The sequence below is a fragment of the Mytilus trossulus genome, chromosome 4 (assembly GCF_036588685.1).
Source record: "Mytilus trossulus isolate FHL-02 chromosome 4, PNRI_Mtr1.1.1.hap1, whole genome shotgun sequence".
NCBI lineage: Eukaryota > Metazoa > Mollusca > Bivalvia > Mytilida > Mytilidae > Mytilus > Mytilus trossulus.
In genome coordinates, this window is record NC_086376.1 from 95,050,988 (window position 1) to 95,067,471 (window position 16,484).

The 16,484-nt window shown below is 31.2% G+C and overlaps 1 protein-coding gene across 1 annotated transcript in view; it reads right to left on the reverse strand.

Moving 5' to 3' along the window:
- Positions 1–16,484, reverse strand: part of LOC134716399 (adhesion G protein-coupled receptor A3-like) — a 70,190-nt gene that overhangs the window by 37,657 nt on the left and 16,049 nt on the right. The window contains exons 3-8 of the mRNA XM_063579382.1: positions 15,628–15,699; positions 12,840–12,911; positions 10,601–10,672; positions 7,030–7,193; positions 2,906–3,453; positions 2,549–2,686 (exon numbers count right to left, since the gene is read on the reverse strand). Of these exons, the coding sequence (XP_063435452.1) occupies positions 2,549–2,686; positions 2,906–3,453; positions 7,030–7,193; positions 10,601–10,672; positions 12,840–12,911; positions 15,628–15,699 (1,066 nt within the window). The remainder of the gene's footprint in view (positions 1–2,548; positions 2,687–2,905; positions 3,454–7,029; positions 7,194–10,600; positions 10,673–12,839; positions 12,912–15,627; positions 15,700–16,484) is intronic.

Here is a 16,484-nt window from a genome sequence, read left to right on the forward strand (position 1 = left end):
ATTGATTTTTTTAATGAAATCCTTCTGAATTGGGTGAAATAGAACACAAATCTTAAATAAGATACTATGTGAACCCCCAATATATGCAACAATACAGTTATATTTTCTGTGGATATAAATACCATTTTACAAATATCTCGGTCAATGGAACTTTAATAGAAGTGAGCTTGATCATTTTAGTTAGTTGAATCTGTATATTGATGCAGAGTAAGCGAAAAGTGGTGGTCCTCAGAATTTTACCACCAAAATTTTGCATAGGACTGACACAAATTTAGAATTTTTCAACAGAATTGATATTGAGGACCAGTAGATTTTCTTCAATGACCACAAAGGAAAAAAAGATTTCGCGATGTATATCAAATCTGTGCATAAAGTAGTTGTTTTTTGTTGATGTGGTTCATAACTGTTTCTCATTTCTTGTTTTTTTATATAGATAAGACCATTTGGGTTTCCCATTTGAATGATTTTACATCACTAATTTTTTGGGTCCCTTTATAGCTTGCTGTTCTGTGTGAGCCAAGGCTCCGTGTTGAGAGCATCCTTTGACCTAAAATGGTTTACTTTTATAATTAGTGACTTGGATGGAGAGTTGTCTCATTGGCACTCATACCTCATCTTCTTAAATCTATTTAAGTGAGATATGCATCTTAACAATTAATAGTTTGTAGGATCTGAGTTACAATGTAATAGGTTCCCACCTTTAAGAATAATAATATTGAACATTTTGGAAAAATCTGCATAAATTCATGCATGGTGTTGAACTTAAACAAAACATAGTTTTTTCAGAAATCATAGACAAAAACATGGTGAAGCTGTCAAAAGACCACATGACTTGATCCAAATAAAACGGTAATCCCAAAAGTTTATAAGATCACCATAAACAATTCTGGGGATGTACAAGCAAATACCAACAAAACATTATGAGAATGAATCCCCTTTAGCATATATGTGGGTAGTTCAATGTAAAGTATATTATTGTAAACTTGGTGCTTGAAACACACAAATGTAATGTATTTGGTTGCTGTAATGTTGGTTTTCTCAACAGGTCTTCTCATGTTAAAAGAGTTTTAATTTGGTATTTTTAACATTTAAAGTGTTTTTTAAATATGACTTGGTACAAAAGTTCTGGATCAGTTGAAGAGCTCGTGTAGGAAATGCACACAACTAATGAAGTTAAGTTTCAAAGTTATGTCTAGTTCATATCAATGTCCTTTGTGAACCAACATGTCTATACGACTTTAAAGACACAAATATTGACACAATTAAATGTCAGTTACTGCTTAATATCTAATTCTCCACAGGAAGTAAACAAAATGATTTATAATATGTTTATCTATCTGATTACCTCCCTTTTATCTGATTTAAATTATTCAACATATGTCGTATTGAGTAATGTTTACATAATTAAGATAATTATGAGTGACTTATTTTCTTTATCGAATTTAGTTTTGAAAATCATCAATACATATCTTTTAACTTTTGCTTATGACATTTTCTGATTGATTTTTAACTGATGATGTTTTTTCCAGATATCTTTAGGGGTTTCAAAGTAAATATAAATATCTATTCACAGACAATTTACATTTTTTATAGTGATAATATTAATGGTTTATTACAAGCAATTATTAATGCATCTGTAGAAACTTCTGCTTTATAATTTTATCATAATAATTGCATAAATTACACTAGCAGATCCAGATTAAAAAAAAAAATGGAGAATGTGTCCCCTTAAACAGATGATGCCCCTGCTTGCATTGAACTTTATAAAGGAACATAGCTCAAATACAATACAAGTGACGCTACCAAACATTTGTACTTGATCTGAGTTTTGTGCTGTGTATAGTAATGTGTATAGGTTGCTTAACGTTTGGTTGGTGCAAACTTAAGTTACAGAAAGGAAACTAAAAATTTTGCAATTATCGATTTATAAAGTGGCATAACTCGAGAATGGTTAAAGTGACCCCACCAAATTTCAGTATTTTGTGGAATTGAGCATTGTGTATAAGTTTCATATCATTTGGTTGAGGCAAACTTAAGTTAGAGGACAGAAACCAATTTTGAGACGTACAGACGTACAGACTTACAAACTGACGTAAGGACATAAAGATGGACAAGGGTAAGACTTAATACCCCCTCTGCTACGACAGGGGCATAAAAAGAAGCTTAGTGGATCCTCTGTAATATAGGATGGCCTTAAACTCTTCATGGGTGGTACCATATTTTCTATTCCCATTCTGACACACTGTAAATTCAGAAATTATTGTGTGCATTTATCATTACGATTTTGTCATTTTAATCATTTTAATTTTTACGATTTTTAGAAAAGTCCTGTTTAATTCAGATAAAATATTACAAAATGCGAGTTTTAATTATTGGGTTTACAACTCTGTCACATTATTCACAATAATAAAAACCTAACAATAATTTCTGAATTTACAGTTTTCCCCGTTTTGTATATTTTGACAGAAAGTAAGATTGACCTTTGATATTGTTAAGTACATTTGCTGTAATGTGATGTAAAACTTTATTAACCTGTAGATTTCCTTACCTCTTGTCTGCTTGGTATAAAAGCAGCCAGACTTTCTATAGCTCCAGTAGCCACTTCAAAGTAAGGTGACCTGTTCAGACTAGGGTCAGAGGTCAAGGTCTCTAACTGTCTTGCTAGATCATCAGCATTTCCATCAAACTAACAAAAGAAATATATAATAGATGACTCTTTATTTCATTGACTCAAACTTACAATCCCCTAGCTTGTATTCATACATATGTTAATATTTTTTTGGAAGATGTTAAAGCTTTAAATTGAGTATGGAAATGGAGAATGTGTCAAAGAGACAACAACGCAACGTAAGAGCAAATAATTTCTAAAAACAATATTTCCAGATTAAAAGTCAAAGAACAATACCTTTTGCCCTGATGATTTTAATCCACGTAACTTTTCATCTGTATATTCACAGGCCTCTACATTGAGATTTTCCCACAGACCAGCTGGAGAACAGAAATGTGAAGCCAGTTTATCCACACCTATTTTACATGCCAGTTCACTGTGGACTCCAGCTACAGTCTTCGGCCATTTGTATACACCTTTATTTGTTGTTGTTGTGAAGGATGGACAGAATTTGGCTGTTGTTGGCATGACAACGATACTGATGTTATTGGTGACATTTCCCTGTGGGGAGGTAACTCTACACTGCCAGATACCCGAATCATTCTTAGACAACTCCTCCAGTACAAGATGATGAATCATGATCGACTGATCACGTGAGTTGGACGTGTGCACAATTATTCCTTTCTTTCTATTTGTTTCCACAATCTCCTCTTTCCGAATCCACACCATTTTTGTATTCCTGTCTATGACTGATGCTCTGCATTCAAATGGAAGCTTATCCCCTTCAAATACAACCTGACTGGTGCTGGGGGAAATCTCAAACAGTGGAAGTTCTAATGGTCGATCTGAAATGGATCATACATAACATGTTAAACATTCCAATACAGAAGTCACTTGAATTCGTGAAAATATTTTTTTAAAAAGCAACACAAATTTTTAAATATTCATTTGAATCATAACCCTAAAAACACAGAAGGGGGTTTATCATATAAACTACATACAGTCATGTTTGATGGTGCTAAGCTTACGAACAAATTTGAATAGAAAGCAACAATAAAATTTCATTCAGACTACAAATCAGTTCTAACATAATTTAACCGAAAGAAACATTTAGACTAAAGAAATAAAGATAAAACAAAATTGATGTTCATTCTATTTACTGAAACATTACAACTTATATCTAATAGCTATTTTCAGAGTATTATATTATTGTGAAATTTTACCACAACATTAAAATCATCAATTTATTAGTTTCTGTAATTCATTTTCTGTATTTTAAGTCAGCAATATACATCTTAACAAAGAATGGCTTTTCAATCAGCAAGTTACATGAAAAACAAACATTTCTAGCCATAAAAATAGCTATAAATAAATAACTTAATATTACTGAAATGTACTTTATGCCATAAAAATACAGATTTATAAGTTACTACATAAATATTCAGCAAAAGGAAATTGACGATAGTGTAAAGGAAATCAATCTGCAGACAATCTGTCCATTAACCACAAGGAACATTCTCATCACTGATGTAGGGAGATAATGTATTTCAATAAAAAATAATGTTTTCTTTTATATTTCACACTTCTAGTCAATATCAACAGAATTGTTTTAAAACCATATATATGATCAATGATGACTCAAGGATTTCCAGTAAGTGAAATAACCTTAACCATAAAAACAAGAATGTGTCCAAAGTACATGGATGCCCCACTCACACTATCATTTTCCATGTTCAATGGACCGTGAAATTGGGTAAAAATTCTAACTTGGCTATAAAATTAGAAAGATCATATAAGGTACATGTGTACTGTTTTTCATAAGGAACATGTGTACTAAGTTTAAAGTTGATTGGTCTTCTGCTTCATCAAAAACTACCTTGACCAAAAACTTTAACCTGAAACTTGCACTTTCATTTTCTATGTTCAGTGGACCGTGAAATTGGGGTCAAAAGTCTAATTTGGCTATAAAATTAGAAAGATCATATCATAAGGAACATGTGTACTAAGTTTAAAGTTGATTAATCTACAGCTTCATCAAAAACTACCTTGACCAAAAACTTACCTGAAGCGTGACAGACGGATGGGCGAATGGACAGAGGGATGAAGGGACCCACAGACCAGAAAACATAATGCCCCTCTACTATCGTAGGTGGGGCATAAACAAAATTGAGAATGGAAATTTGGGAATGTGTCAAAGCGACAACAACCTATATTTCAGGGACTTTAATAGCTGACTATGCTGTATGAACTTTGCTCATTGCTGAAGGCCATACAGTGACCTATAGTAAATATAACACATGCTTGTCACAGGATAGCTAGAGACTTATAATACCATATGTGCTAAAAATGAAAAAAATTGAAGGAAAAAAATATACAACCACATTAAGGTTCATTTTAACAATGTCAAGTGGACAAAAATGAGTGTGTTTAAACCTAGAAAGTTAGAGAACAGAAAAATATGTGCAGTTGGTAAAGTTTCCTAGCTTTTCCACAAGATATATCAAAGTTAAATGCATCTAGTGATCTTAAGGTCAACATATATAGTCTTTAACAAAATACAGGTGTCTATACAACACATAGAGCTCTAAATCTCCGGTACATTTTGAGTATATGTACCAATTCACACATGCTGCTATCCTATCACATCAGTTAGGCCAAATATAAAAAAAAGTTTTCAAGATAAAGATTGTTTTGTAATCCTACAATTTGACAGCTAAGCGAACTTCTTATCCCCAAAGTAATAATTGTATTGCTATACTACCTGCTAATGTAATTTTATATAAAAAAGACAAGAACCAACTGACAAAATTTTTCTTACACAATCCTTTTTTTTCTTTCAACTTTTCCAATTAAAAATTAAGAGAAACAACCAAAAAGGTATTTCAGTCTAAGAGATTTGTAATTGTAAAAAATATTCTCAATCCCTTTTTGTTTTGACAAAGTCCCAAACTCTACAAAATTGTAAGGGGGAAGGAAAAACTAAAGGATACATCATGAAAAACCCTTTAGAAGTTGGGGAAACAATTTTTGCTGAGCCTTGCCCAACCTGTGGAGACTTATCATCATCTGTGAATCCACCTGCTACAGTTGACCTTTGCTAAGGTCAATTGATTGACTGATTTTTCCTAAAGACTAAACACAGATTTGTTTAATGTTTTGAACAGTTGTTTTTTCCTGTTGTAAGCCTGTTAGAAGAATTTTCCACCTCATTAGGTTTATATCTCGATCACAGCTTGAATAATCATATGTTCCATCTTTTATCTTGTTCCTCATATAAACTATTTCATATTTAATCAAAAACCTCATTTCTTTTCAATCATAAATATTGCAAATCCATATGGAACTCACAAGATTTTTTTATCCTCCCTTTCACCCTTAAAAAACAGACGTTGACTAATATAATACCTTTTTTTTTATGGTTAACCTATTTATTTCCCAAAAATCAACACAAAATTTCAATTAATGACACTGTGACCAACCTGAACTCACTGTTTTATATCAAACTCTTCCCCTCTTTTGGTCAAATTATACATGTAGGTGTGATATAAATTTTCTAATGTGACATACATCCAAACCGAATATATGAACACTATATAGCTTCCATAAGGTTAAATATAGATTTGACCATTACATCCATATCATCTGTGACTTTAAATTCAAAACTCAAGGTTTTTCCATAGTTTTAGTAACAGAAAAATCAATTAGTGTTAGTGAACAGATGTTATACAAAAAATATAATATATGTCATATTATTGAATACGAATGATTTTTGAATGATTGTTTAAAGGTGATATAGTGTTGTTCATTTCTGTGAATCAACAAATATGTTGATGTTTTAATGACATTTTCAAGAGTTACCTGCTGTCATGACAGTGAATCAGAAAATATCAAATAAATTTGATGATATAGTTCCAATTCCTCATATCAAGTTCTTAGAGACATCAAAACATACACAGTTAATATAAAACAGAACCATTGTTTTGAGAAGGCTAATCAAAGATATAAAGAAAACAAAATCCATGCTGTATCTATACACTTATTGTTATTTCAAAAATAAAATATGCAGATGTGAAGAGCATTCGCTTCTTCCCTCCCACACACACTTTTTGGCTGTTGTTTAATTAAGGAATGACTGTAATATTTTTTCTGTCTATGAAGAAATAACATAAAATATTTGGTGCACACTGAATAACGCGCATATTATTTCGAATAGACAGAATAATATTACAGTCATTTCTGATAATTTAATTTTAAATTCCTGTTTAAACCGTAGAAAACCATGAAAAAACGTTGAAAAATTATGTCTATGGGCTCATAACAAAATAAAGTCAGCCAATCAGAAGACGCTTTACATCCAAAAATAAATTCTTTTCTGATATCACCAATATGCCATATGTAAAGCAATAACTATAATATCTTACTACAATGTAGATCCTCTGCCTTTAACTTCCTCAGAGGTCTAGATTTCAGTTCACTTGGGACAGCACAAGTTGTAGAGGATTGAATCTTTACATTCTTCTCACGAGACCATTTTACAATCCATTGAAGGTGACAGTCACATCTCAAGTAATCTGATATAAATTCTCTGTAAAATATAAATACATCAGTTTACTACATATTATCTGATATAATATTGTGATAAACAGGCCCTGTCACATGTTTCTATGAAGTTTGAAGGCATAAAACAAATAATTAAGCTCAAACAAATGCTCAATGTTGATGTTTTCATTTTGACTTGATAGGACAATTTCGCCTTTGGTTATATATATGTGGTTTTGTTGAGTGTGTGTAGGGTTTATTTTGAATTTTTACACCATTTCTGCACTATCTGATCTGTATCTGAGACAATGCTGTGACCATCAAAAAGATTTATTATAAAATTTTACAATACTAATCATAATGTTGCTGTGTACTGCTGGTTAAAGCATACATAAGTGTTGCTTTTAAACTCTGCCCAGGCTATACAAAAAAGCCAAAAAAATGAAATTGTTATCTGCTATAGCTTGAGCAATAACAATGCTTCTCTAATTATTGTGCTATTTTCACATTTCCTGACCGTGTAAGAAAAATATTTCTCCTCACTAGTGAAAAACTCTCGACAGTTAAATTTTATTATTTAAAGGGCTCGGCAAGCCTCGAGCTTTAAATAATAAAATTTAACTGTCTCGAGTGGAGAAATATCCTAATACACTTGTTGCAGTGTAAGAATCTATATTTCCCTTACATTTTTCTCCCCTTGCCTCTTTTTCTTGAATATGTGTTTGCTATAAGTGATTTGTACTGAATAATATAAAGAGTAATAAATCAACAAATTATAACACCTTCCCATGATTCTGCATGTTGTTACATACAAATCTTGTCGTCTTATCAAAAATGTGCTGTATCAAAATATCTTTATACTGCAGAACAAGATGATTGAAACAGCATTTGTAGGTTTTTTTAAATTAACAGGTCAATATTATTGAAGAACTCAAAGTATGAGAGTTATTACAAAATTGAAATGAAAGACAGATATTTTTTCATATGCAGATTGTTTATTCTACTCTGAACATTTAGAGAAACAAGCAAAATTAAGGAAAACTTCCACCAGATATGTTCTCAAACAGAAAAAAAAGTTTACAAAAATTGCAGCTCATAACTGATTGCCATGATCAGAAAATTCATTGGAATTGCTATCTTCTAAGAACTTTGAAAAGAATCTTTCCCATTATATTCCCTTGTATCTTTAAAAACTATTTAATGGTCTATTATCTATAGAGATTTTTTATCAAAAATATTCATGTATATTAGTATAACATAAACATCTGCTTGTTAAAGTTATTATTTTCCCCACTTCTGAAAAAATAATCCATAAAAATTATTATGTTAAAGCTTTATCATATTGATGGAATGTACGTCCATGTTTTATCAGGATTGCTCATCCATGGGTAACTCATGCTATTGTAGGTAGTCTTAATATATAAATACAGAATAAATTGAGATTAGTCTTGGAAGTATCAATTTCATCACTTAAGGACTCTTTTAAAGTTTTTTAATTTTGATTTATGAACTTGTTTTATAAGTTGCATCCCTCCACCTACCCAAGTTATTTCTGTGGTTCATGATCAATTTGCTCATCTGATGTTTACATATTTAACACATACACATTTCTAGGTTAGGCTTTGCTCATTGTTGAAGGACGTACAGTGACCTAAATTTCTAATGTCTGTGTCTTTTGGTCTCTTGTGAAGAGTTGTCTCACTGGCAATCATACCACACCTTCTTTTTATATTTAGTGTTTGGGTAGATTCTCAGGACTGAAAATAACCGTTTCCTGTTTGAATTGTTTTAAACCAGTTATTTTTGGGCTCTTTATAGCTTACTGGTCACTGTGAGATAAAGCTCCGCGTTGAAGACCATATTTTTTATACATTGTGACTTGGATAGAGAGATGTCTCATTGGCACTCATACCACATCTTCTTATATCTATTTAGGACCGATTTTGAATTTGTACATCATATAGTAGTCAGAGTCTAATAATATTGTAGACCACAACTTCTGCATTAGAAACTCTGGAGTAACTATGGAAATCAGTTGAATACACAGTCTTTGATGACAAGATATAAATGTAGATATTCTGGAATAAATCCAGCAGGCATATTCTCTGACAAATCCCTGCTTCACTGCCAATCTCGGCTCTCTTGTTTGATGTAACTTTAATCGTTTCTTATTTCAATTTTGACAGATGATAAACAAATTTATGATACAAGTTTCAAAATGACAAACGAAGATCAATCAGAAAAAAAACCTAACGTTTCCTATTTGTAATAATTCCAGATGTTTATTTCTGTAGCAATTAATCATCTTACATATCAGAACAAATTGAAAAGCAAATAGATAAAGATTTTCACAAATTTCTACAGACATATTGCATTTCTGGTATAAAGCATTTGATTCTTTGAACAGATAGCGTCTGTTGTCATTTCTATCATACTTCTAATTATGGGTAAATCTAGATCTCAATTCTGAGGGAAAGTACATTCATACTCATATGGTGTAATTTTTCTTCAATCATCTTTTATTGTAATAATTTGTTTTTTATTTTGATTAAAAACTTATATAGCTCTTATAAAATAAGTCCATATTGATAAAGACTGCTTGAGGATGTGTACTATATTTGATCATGCTTCCCTACACCTATGTTAGACGGCTCAGTTGCTCAGTAATTCTCTTATTACATCTTTGATTTGAGATGTTAGCAGACATTATCGCTTGTTACTTTTCCTCACCAAAATGGTTCATATTGAAACTTGTTGGTGATATTTTACCATATCAATGTGAAGAAAACCTGACTATCCATATATGTATAGCAGCCTGTTGGTTGGTGTGATCTATTGGACCTGTCCAATGTTTTTATTATTCTAGTTATTCATTTTATGTCAGACTTCACTTAAAATTGTCTCAATAAAGAATTAATATAAATGTAGAAACAATTGGAAATATTGTTGATGCATTTTCAATACACTAATCTTTTATCCTTCACATTCAAAGCAATATGAAATAAGATGTGTATTGATGCTACCAGAGTTTTTTTAATATATTTAAACATCTGCAGAAACATAAACAGTCTTTTGTTTGATCTAAACACAGTTTAATTAAACAGTTTTTTATTGCCAATGAAACTTCTGAGCAGTGTTTTATAAAGGTAAAAGATATTTATGCACCTGCTGAAAACAGCTTTTGTTTATAAAACAACACTTGTCAAAACCATTAAAATTTAGTGTCTTGAATTCTAATAAGACATCATTTTCTCATGTGCCTAAATTTTTTTCTGTCTTTTCGATTAACCTTAAAACTGGAACAATCAAAGCATAGTTTCAGCGTGATTATCTGATAACATGTAATTTTTTGAATTTTTACACAAATGCTCTCACTATAAAGTTTTTATTTTATCCTACAGTAGAGTTTTGCAGACAAACAACCTCTAGACAGCAACCTGACAACACACTTACATTTTCCTGAGAGAAATCAATGGATTAAATGTCCCCTCTGGTATAGTGTTAAACTTGTTGGAAGAGAGAATCCTGAAAAATATAAAAGTTAGTTTAAGACTTTGTATCTTCAATTTTGGCATAAAATATGTTTACAATACCATTTTAGTTTCTTAAAATGTCCCATGCATGTCATATTAGTAAAAACAAAGGTGCTTACTATTTACTCTTTTTTATATAGGAAACATATGAGTCTTATTACATGTATTATCATCTAAAATATAAATAAAACTTTTTAGATCTTTGGATCAGTGTTTGAAAAAAGAATCTTCCATCTTGTGGTTTTCAATCCTACCTTCCATTCTTGCCAAAATTTTATAATGATTTTTTAGACTGAAGTAAAAGCTATTTCATGGAAACCAATTGATGTACAATCATAACATTACACTATCAAACCATTAAGATTGTTATAAGAAGAGAAGACAGTTTCCCAGGATATATATCTGTATGTACCTTTCTATTCAGGAAATAAGCAACTTTATAATTTGTAGGGTTAACAGCTAAACGATTCATTTTCTGGTACACAAAGCTATTTCTTTTGATTGATAATAACATTACAGAAAACTGAATCATATTCAGAAACTGCAAAAGTGAAAGATTCTGCAAAGTTAGTATTTTCCAATTAGTGCTGAAAGGTGCCATAAATATTTGATAGGATTCTTTTAACACTTGTGGGTTAATATGTCTCTGTTTGATAATTTGTAAAATATATGACTTTCAGGCAAGAACACTTCTGATCTTGTTTTTAACTTTCCATAATTGCAATTGTAATTTTGTCATCTCAGTTAGGCTTAATTATCCTTTTTCATATTTACTTTCAGAATGTTTACAATTTCCACACCCCACTTTGAGGTGGGAGTATATGCTATGGTAAATATTCCAGTTTTCAACACAAATTATTGGATGAACTGTCTGCAAATATTCTGTTTCAATAGAAACTGTGGTGTATAAATTACAGCTTATTAAGATGCCGCATTAAAAATGGAGGATTTTAGCTAAAACTCCAACTTTGTGGTCCAACTGTTTACTGGTACTGATCATATGTAGGTAAATGAGGTAATGTGATGGAACTCTTACTTTTTTATAATAAAAAAAAAATCACAAACTAACCAACAAATTGACAAAGCTATATAAATGAAATACACACTTGAAAAAAAATAATTGCTTTAAAAGTTACTTCTAATTCAAATTTTGCCCAGTTGATATGCATAGGCGGATACAGCCCCCCACCCCCTTTCGTGGGAAAAATTTGGTTGATTATACTCATGTATAAGTAATCACTGAAGCATGACTGGAGTTGGCCCCCACCCTTATGAAAAGTTCTCGATCTGCCACTGCTATGTGCATATTTACAAAGACATCAAAAGCAGTGGCTGTTGGAACTATATTTCTGTGTAAATAGATTAAGTGGATGTGTTCTGGTTGGTTATGCTGATGCATTGGAAAAGAAATTGAACAATATACAAAATCTTTAAAATAAAGCATAGGTGGATCCAGGGGGGCCTGGGTCCGCGCTTTCGTGGAAAAAATTTGGTTACTTTTATAGGGAATCACTGAAGCATGGCTGGAGTTGGAACCCCACCTTTTTTTTGGAAGATCAATGCATTTGAATGGGGACATATAGGTGGACACCCCCCCCCCCCCTTTGTCCTGGGATAGGAACCCCCTTTTTAAAATGGCTGGATCCGCCCCTTATGAAAAGTTCTGGATCTGCCACTGTAAAGTCTTCCACTAAAGTCTTCCACATAGCTATTTAGCAAGAAAAGGTACAATAAGACATCAAAGACTTAACCTCAAGTTCCTTGTTATAGACTAGTACATAAAGTATACAGGGAGGTTAAACATTCTTTTGAGTACTGACTTTTCCGGTTATCCATCTGCATGTAGTTGACAGGTACAAGTCATCATTATAATTCATTATACTAGGGTCTTCTTGTGTGTTCTTACACGTTGATCAATATAAAAATAAAGGCAAACATTTCTCTCAATTTTCTTATTGTGTTATATAATTTTGGACTTAAGTTTTGCAACCCCTGAATACTGTTGAAGACTGTATGTTCCCAAAAAAAAACAGCTTTCTTCTGGTTATTGTTGTTGTGTTGCTGTCTCATTGATGTACACCTAACATAATGATATTCCTTTATTTGAGTTAATCTAGATTGGCATGATGTTATTACAATCCATAGAAGTGGTAACTTACAATTTCTGTAATTTAGGTAGGCCTGTAAATATAGAACTGTTGATACTTCCAATCTTGTTGTTAGACATGTCCCTGAAAATACAAGTTAATTTGTTACACACAATTTCTGAAAAAAAGTAGAAATGTTCATCCGAATCCATAAACATTTATCACATACATGCTAGTCTTTTTATAATAAAAAGGGTGAATTAATTATTTTGAGTGCCTCCCGTCATCCCCAACTACAAACTGCAATCCTTTTTTGGGATAAATTCTTAGTATTTTTATATCCTAACTCTGCAAAGGTGATTTTTTGTTATTTTTGAGGACTTATTCCAGAATCTTTCCAATTGCAAGCACCAGGTGTATGTCCTTGATATACAACATTTTTTTAAAGACTTATCCCTCCTATGGCCTCTTCAATGTTGCTATTTAACTTTTTCTGGTTGCTTTTGTACAAACACTTTTTATATCAATAGGATCAATTGTTTAAAAGGAACCCAATATGATGAATTCACTCAAAAAATCAATTAGGACGTTATCAAACAATCAGCTCATTAACACTAGCATGACATTAGCCAGCCATTTGAATTCCCTCTGTTTACAATTAGAACTGCACAACAAATCCCCAGTGTTGAACCAATAACATAGGGTTTTTATTAAAGACATGAGAACTGATTAGAAGTTTTTTTTCAGAGTACTACATTTTTCATTAATTCATAATTGCTAACATCACAATCAGACTGCTTATTCATCTTATCTTCTAATGAACACAGAAAATATTCTCCAGGAAGAATTAAATATAGAGATACTTCATGTTTTATATTTACAAATGATATATTCTAACAGCTATAAAATGTTCACATCAAAAATAAACAATATTTGCTGCTAAAAACATTTTCTGGTTTTAAAAGAAAAATAAAATGACTGAGATAAGAGGAGTTTTGAGATATAAGAATTTTAGAAAATGAGATTCAACAGTATTGAGGGGGATTGGACCTTTATCATGGCTCTGGGATCAGGGAATTATTTTTTGGAATCTCTGGACCTCTGGATTTTGTGTTTTTGAGCACAGGATTTCAGGATTAAGTATTTTTAAGCACAGGATTTTGGGAACAGGACCCTTCCTACCCTCCCTCAGTATTGATATTATGGTTGTAGTTTTTCATACTTTTAAAGAAACAGTTGTGAAAATATGTAAATTACCAAAATATAGTAACTGCACCTTTAAAAAATTTGTCATAACGGTTTTTTTTATAAATATTCAAGTATAAATCTACATTTTGTTGTACCATATCCTGAAGTTATGGTTGTAAAATCTCATAAAGTGAAAGTCTACCCTAAATAGTAAATTTTGGTAATATTCATGACTATTTTACTGTAAAAAGATCAAAAGCAAATATTTGTAATGAAAAAGTAAATATTTGTAATGAAGTTGTTTCAGAAAAGAGTTAAGGTTAAAACCATTGACATTTATCTTTGCCTTCCATTTTTTGCTTCAATGTTTTTGTGAGAATAAATAACTTAACCATGTTAACTGACAATTGAACTATGAACAGTTGTTCTCACAACTGGGAATAAATTACAAACAAATTGGACCTATTAGAGTAAATTATCATCAGATTTAAATTGGCCAAATCACACCTAATAATACTTTTATTCAAGTATGAAGTTAAAATGTTTCTGGAGCATTTTCATAAGACTTCTTCTAAAGTAGTTTTAGCAGTAGTTAATTAAATGGTCATTATGATTGTGGTATGACAAAGCACACAGGAGCCTCGCTATTAAAACTTTAACCCAACAGTTCATTTTAAATCTCTCACTAACAAGGTTTTCTCTTAAAAGTGAATAAAGATGGCACAGATTACTTTGTATGCGATTTAATTTTTCTTTAAGGGAATTTGTCATTGTAATAAAAGTTAATCAGATTGACGGGACACCACACGACGACAAGCTATATATATTCATTTCTCCTCGCTCAGTGAAATCATCTCATAAAATTTAATATGTTACCTATGGTATATTACTAGTAGTATTTTTTACCTATGGTATTAACTTATTTATCGACCTACTTTTTTCCATCTATTTATGACAAACTAAGTATTATTACCCGATGATGATTACCTATGAAATTAACTTTTTATTCTCCTCTGCTTTTTTCCATTTTATTTTTATAATTAGAGAATATAGACAATGAAAAGAGATATTTTAAAATATTACTCTGCATAATATATGTTTCAGATTTGATCTATTTATTTATCAGTAATGTTGATCAACTCAATATTTCATTATGATCAATGTTTACATATTGAATATTTGAGGGATCAATTCATTTTCTCTAAAAGATTGTTAGAAATATAGCCCTGGAAAAATTGGAACTGAAATTGTAAAGATTTTGTAATAGGTCTTTTTTTGTGCTGACCTCAACTTCTTACATATAAAATATAAAATTTTACATAATTAGTCTAACAACAATTAACTATAGAATCTTCTATATATTCTAAAGACCAACATGACATACATAAATTATGAATATTATGTATGTTTTTAATAACATCATTAATGTTACATCTATATCCTGTTAAAAAAACTTTGCATTTTTTCAAAAAACTAAGGATTTTCTTATCCCAGGCATAGATTACCTTAGCCGTATTTGGCACAACTTTTGGGAATTTTGGATCCCCAATGCTCTTCAATTTTCTACTTGTTTGGCTTTATAAATATTTTGATATGAGCGTCACTGATGAGTCTTATGTAGACGAAACACACATCTGGGGTACTTTTGATAACTATCTATAATGGTACTTACAGTTTCTCCAGATTCTGGAGTCCTTCAAATACATTGGGTTCTATCAGAGTTATTTGGTTGTTACTTAAATTTCTGAAATGAGAAAAAAATATAAACAGTTGAATTGATTGCACACCTATAGATGTATCCCTATCATCAAAAATGTTTAATAAGTACATCTGGTATTTTGATCTTGTTGTCAAGATGGATTTATAAAACAAACTAAATGTGGGATAATGACACAAATGCTTTGGTCTCTAGATATGTAGTACAAGACTAAAAATAAAAAAAAAAATTTGGTTGGCCTGTATGTTCATGTATGAATCCTACAATTAGATATAGAAAGATGTGGTGTGAGTGCCAATGAGACAACTCTCCATCCAAATAATAATTTAAAAAAGTTAACAATTATAGGTCAATGTACGGCCTTCAACACAGAGCCTTGGCTCACACCGAACAACAAGATATAAAGGACACCAAAATTACTAGTGTAATACCATTCAAACGGGAAAACCAACAGTATTAGTATGTAAAGAGACAGAGAGTGTTGTAAATGTGAAGATTTTAGATTGAACTAACTTTAGCAGATACAAACTTTTTAACTATATATAATCGTTAACTTTTTTATATATTGTGGTTGGATGGATGGAGAGTCTTGTAATTGGCACTCATACCACATCTTCTTATTTATTTATACTGTAGTTATTGATTGTAGTTACCCAAATTTTAACAGAAACAGGTAATTAACCTGTAGATCTATAGTTAATTGAACATAACTTTGATGCAGTGGTATAAATTTTACACCCAATACCCACACAATCTCTTATAATGCAATTCAATTTCACATTCTAAAGACTTTTAGAGCATTAAATATTCCA